The sequence below is a fragment of the Anolis sagrei genome, chromosome 5 (genome assembly GCF_037176765.1).
Source record: "Anolis sagrei isolate rAnoSag1 chromosome 5, rAnoSag1.mat, whole genome shotgun sequence".
Lineage (NCBI taxonomy): Eukaryota > Metazoa > Chordata > Lepidosauria > Squamata > Dactyloidae > Anolis > Anolis sagrei.
In genome coordinates, this window is record NC_090025.1 from 170,086,095 (window position 1) to 170,092,094 (window position 6,000).

Sequence of the window (6,000 nt, forward strand, 5' to 3'; positions counted from 1 at the left end):
GAAAGAGGAGAGGAAAGGAAAAAGGGGGGGGGGGGGGAGAGAGAGAAAGGGAAGAGGAAGAGAAGGAAGGAAAAAGAGGATGGTTGTGGGGTCTGTTGGAAACTAGGAAAATGGGGTTTACATATCTGTAAAATGTCCAGGGTGGAAGAAAGAACTCTTGTCTGTTTGAGGTAGGTGTGAATGTTCCAACTGGCCACCTTGATTAGCATTTAATGGTCTTGCAGGTTCATTGGAAGGTGATTCACTGACTTCTTCATCAGGCAAATGGCACCTGTATCTTCAGAATTTGTCCACCCTTGCTCTCATTTGGTATTAGCCAAATCTTTGAACACTCAGACTTTATTTGTTTACTTGTTTACTTGTTTATTTGTTTATTTGAACACTTTACTTTATTTGTTTCATATCCCATCTCCCTCTCTACAACTGGGACTCAAGACTGTGCTGAAGTTTCTTTAGATTTTACACAGAATGTAACAGTTGCTAGACAAAATAGCATTCACTTTGCTCACCCTTTCTTACACAGAGAATACAGGTCTTGAGTTCAAAAAAATCCTAACAAGACAACAAACGTCCTGGGGCACATTGAATACTGTGTGTCCTAAGGCACGGTCTAGTTATATCCATCAGTTGTCATTCATTGGCAACCTCCACAAGGCCAAATCGGCTTCCTTTGACCTCTGGGAACAAGAAACGTGTTGGCAGCAAAATCCAATCTTACTGAAAATGGAAAAGCATAAACACAATAATAAAAGGTTTGCCATTTGACAAAACAGGATAGCAAGGTTAATAGGCTGGCATGTTATCAAGACTTTGAATCAGCAATCCTTTTGCTATTGAGGAAAGTACTCCATCACTTTCTTAACCACAGGGAGGTATTTTAATCCTATCAAGCTGGGCTTGCACAGGTTTAAATGCTTTATTACGACAGATTATTTATTCCTGCATTAGTCCATCTAGATTGTTATCAGAAAATCTCTCCTTTCTTGAAAAGGAAGGTGGAAATCTTGCATTTTTCATAAAGGTATTTTACAAAAGAAAAGATTTGCAACAAAGAACAAGCAATTTCTCTGTGGAAGGTCCAGATAGACTTGAATCATTTGAGCAATTCCCCAGTTATGTAGGACTGAACTATTGATGCATATACACTATAGAATGAATGCAGTTTAATATTGCTTTAACTGGCATTGCTTAATGCTATGGAGTCATGGGAATTGTAGTTTTATCAGGCCTTTAGCCTTCTCTGCTCAAGCTTACCAAGCTACATCCCATTATACACTTTATTTATACACTTCATTTATATTCCGCTTTATCTCCCTGGAGGGACTCAGGGCCCTTCCACACAGCCCTATATCCCAGAATATCAAGGCAGAAAATCCCACATTATCTGAGTGTGGACTCAGATAACTCAGTTCAAAGCAGATATTGTGAGATTGTCTGCCTTGATATTCTGGGATAGAGGGCTGTGAGGAATGGCCCCCAAAGCGGATTTCAGTTTTACATATATAAGGCAAACATTCAATGCCTTTTTACACAATAAACAACAACATGCAATGTACAGAGAGAGGTAAAGGCCTTACCCTTTCATCTCCGGCATCAGGAGGCAATGCTCAACTCCGGTCATCGGGAGGTACTCTTGTTCCATTTTCCAAAGAGCCTGTTGTCCATAGACTTCTCTCTGATTGTGTTCCTGGCATGTCTGCATGGGGCTCCCTTTTACCTCCCTGCCAAGATGATACCTCCCTGCATTACATGCTTTCAAACTGCTAGATGGGCAGAAGCTAGGGCTGACAGCTGGGAGTTCACCTCGACATATGACTTGGAACTGTTAACTCTTTGGTCAGCAGATTCCCTGCAGCTAGCGGTTTAACCTGCTGTGCTACTGTGGTGGGGTAAACCATCCATAGCATTGAACTGACAGTTCAAGTCATGTCAAACTGCATGACTTGAGCAATGACTTGAACTTCTGGAATGTAAATGAACCCCAAGTTGTATGGCACAAGCCTTCTAGTCCAGAATATATCCCATTAATTGCCATATATACTTGAGTATAAGCCGAGTTTTTCAGCCCCTTTTAGGCTGAAAAAGCCCCCCCCCCAAAAAAACTTGACTTATACTTGAGTCAAGATTATTTATTGTTTTACTCTGTTGTTGTTGTTGTTATTATTATTATTATTATTACATTTATTGTTTTGCTCTATTTATTATTATTATTACATTTTCATTATTTTACTCTATTATTATTTTTCTTACATTTATTAATTTACTCTATTAATACTGTTATTATTACATTTACATTATCTTACTCTATTATTATTATTACATTTATTACTTTAATAATAATAATAAACTTCTAAAAATTAATACTCTCTTCATTATTACTGGAAGGATACATAAGCACATTTACATTGAAGAAGGTTAGAATAATGGTTTAATCAGAGTTGGACAGTCTTATCTTACATTACAGTTTTATGTGAATATTCAAAACATTTAACCTACTGATGCCTCAATTAATGTAAATTTATTGGTTTTTATTTTTATTTTGAAATTTACCAGTAGCTGCTGCATTTTCCACCCTCAGTTTATATTCGAGCCAATATGTTTTCCCAGTTTTTATGGTAAAATTAGGTGCCTCAGCTTATATTTTGATCGGCTTATACTCGAGTATATACAATAACTATTTACTTAACAGCATACACCTCATTCAGCTGTTGTAGGCACCAGGTTTCTCTATATAGGATCACTGTGTAGGAATTATGCTGCAGCCTTGTTCTCACGTTACTGAACAATAAGTCCAACAGGCTGAGAAAGGCAGTATACAAATGCAGCATAATAATAATAATAATAATAATAATAATAATAATAAAGGTTCGGTGGGAATTGCTTCTAAATACACTTATATGGGATTTCACTCTACATAAGAATGTAAGAAATGCATTTTCCACCCAATCAAACACTCCTATCTGGCAAAATGGGCAGCTGTTCCAAATGGCAAATACTGAAAGGGAGATGGATCTGTGTGCCACCTGCCCTGCAATCCCTAAATTGGAGTGAAGATTGCATTTTCATTGTTAGTGCTGAAGAAAGATTCCACTTGGAAAAGATGATGTGCCATGTTATTTTTCACATCAGGCAGCAAAATGTTTTGGAAAAGCAATGGATCAAGTGCAATCTATCATTTTTCTTTCTCATAATGGCCAACTTTGGATGCTTATTCATAGGGTCCAAAGACGTTATCCGCTGATATTCCTGTCTTCTCATGGAAACCTCATGTTTATCAACAAGTGGAGATCCTATTGATTAACAAAATCACTGGATGAATAATGTTTCTGTTTACATGAGAGGCAAACATTTGAAAATTATCCCATAATAAAACTTACTTCAAAACTTACTTTTGAAACTTCTGCAGTTTCCAAAAGAAAGGGAAAGCTAATCCGTCTGATTTATTGAAAATGCACTTAAATCTGGCAGCCTAAGCCTAAATTTCTCCACATCTTTGTTGACTCAGAATAATTTCCTGGAAAATCTATTGTTTGGTATAGTTTTAAGTGATACCCCAGAGAGAATATTTTTTCCCCTGGCTTTATATTTCTGTGGATAGGCAGAGGAGCTAAAAACTATTTACAAAGTTCTGTCTCTCGTCCCCATCAACAGTGCCTGCAAAGGAGGTGGGACTGAGAGCAGGGCCTCCCCAGAAGATCTTGATCTCTGAGATGATTCATAGCAGGAGATACATTTGGGCTGGAACCATTTAGGACATTATAGGCTAAAGCCAGCACTTTGAAGCTTCTGAAGAGTCTTCAAAGACAACCTCATATTTAAAATGTACCTGTTCCAATTTACAAATTCAACTTAAGAACAATTCTACAGAACCTATTTTGTTCGTAAGTAGGGAACTGCCTAAATATATTTGTATGTATGCATATTTCAATCACTTCTCAGCCTTTTGGCAAATATCAAGTATAAGTGTGTCTATGTATGCCATGTATTTCTACACAGAGAAAATTGCCTGTTTATTTGCAGAAGACTAGTTGCCTTACTTTCCCGAGAGAAACAGTGAACACCTATCTTGTTTCTGGATCTTAATTAAGAGACTGGAACGGAGCGTTCAGGCTGAGCCCTGGCAGAGAGAAAGGCCTGCCAAGGCACTCTCAGCACAGTGGGTTAAAGGGTCACATCCTGAACTTCATATGCAATATCCATCAGTGTCAAAACTACATAAACCTGCAACAGTGTTGGACTGTAATTAGTGACCTTTATTTCAACAAACAATCAAGCTTTTCCAGTGCTAATGCACTGAAGGTTCATATCGCGGATTACTAAACATTTGTCACATTGTATATTGCCCACTAGTTCCCCAAAAGAGTCAAGAATGGGATATTAATAATAATTATTATAATTATAAACAACTTTATTTGTCTCCCATCCCATCTCTCCTCTTGGGACTAGGGATGGCTCACAACAAACAATGGCGGCCATAGGATGCCAAAAGGAAATAATAAATAAACTAAATAATTAAAATAACACAGATAAGCAAGATAAATCTCTTGAACTGTGGTGCTGGAGGAAAGTTCTGAGAGTGCCTTGGATAGCGAGAAGATCCAACCAGTCCATACTTCAGGAAATAAAACCCGATTGCTCATTAGAGGGAAGGATAGTAGAGGCAAAGATGAAGTACTTTGGCCACATCATGAGAAGAAAGGAAAGCTTAGAGAAGACAATGATGTTGGGGAAAATGGAAGGAAAAAGGAAGAGGGGCCGACCAAGGGCAAGATGAATGGATGGTATCCTTGAAGTGACTGGATTGACCTTGAAAGAACTGGGGGTGGTGACAGCCGACAGGGAGCTCTGGCATGGGCTGGTCCATGAGGTCATGAAGAGTCGGAAACGATTGAACAACAACAAACATATCTCTTAGCTCGGTTAAAAAAACAGGATAAACAGTATTCTCTTTCCCATCATGCACAAATTCTTACTATTCTTTTCATGTTGGCCTAAGCCATGTCTTCAAATCCTATCAGCCATATAGATAACTGTGGTTGACATTAATCAATGTTCATAACCAAAGTGCATGGATCAGTTTCACATCATATATTTTTAATGACTTTCTCCTCTCCAGCATAACTAGTATATTACATTGAATTGAAATCCCAGTGAAGAAAGTACCCCTAATCAATTGACAGAGAAGTTTATTTATTATTTATTATTTATGTATCATTTTTATATACTGCCCTTCTCAGCCCGGAGGCGACTCAGAGTGGTTTACAAACGGCAAAAGTCAATAACATAAAATATAATTAAAATATTAACATATAAAATAAATCATATAAAAACAATAAAGGCAAAAAAACCAAGAAAACACAAGTCCTCAATGTCTCATTACTAAAATCATTTTCCAGTCGCAAGTTCAATATATTGTCAAAGGCTTTCATGGCCAGAACCACTAGGTTGCTGTAAGATTTTTGGGCTGTATGGCCATGTTCCAGAAGCATTCTCTCCTGACATTTCACCTGAGGTTGTGAGGTCTGTTGGAAACTAGGAAAATGGAATTTATATATCTGTGGAATGTCCAGGGTGGGAGAAAGCCTTCCTGTCTGTTGAAGGTAAGTGTGAATGTTTCAATTGGCCACAAAATCTGGCTATCAATATTAAAAAAAACAAAAAACCTCTAAAATCATAACAGTAAAAATGGGGGAACTTCAGACAAGAAACAATCAGGGACAACTAATCACCTCTCAACAAAGGATTCCCCCAGGCAGTAAGAAGTTAGACCTTGAAAACTGCTAGGCCATTAAATACTAATAAAGGTGGACAACTGAAACATTCACACCTACCTCCAACAGACAGGAGTTCTTTCTCCCACTCTGGACATTCCACAGATATATAAATCCATTTTCCTAGTTTCCAACAGACCTCACAACTTCTGAGGATGCATACCATAAATGCAGGTGAAACATCATGGTGTCCATCTTTCTTGTCAAAAATCAATAATTTTAAAAGTGA

The 6,000-nt window shown here is 37.7% G+C and overlaps 1 protein-coding gene across 1 annotated transcript in view; it reads right to left on the reverse strand.

Annotated features, from left to right (window-relative positions):
- The window catches only part of C5H12orf75 (chromosome 5 C12orf75 homolog), a 36,954-nt gene extending 35,312 nt beyond the window's left edge, over window positions 1–1,642 (reverse strand). The window contains exon 1 of the mRNA XM_067468510.1: window positions 1,578–1,642. Within this exon, the coding sequence (XP_067324611.1) occupies window positions 1,578–1,642 (65 nt within the window). The remainder of the gene's footprint in view (window positions 1–1,577) is intronic.
- Window positions 1,643–6,000: the final 4,358 nt, after the last annotated feature.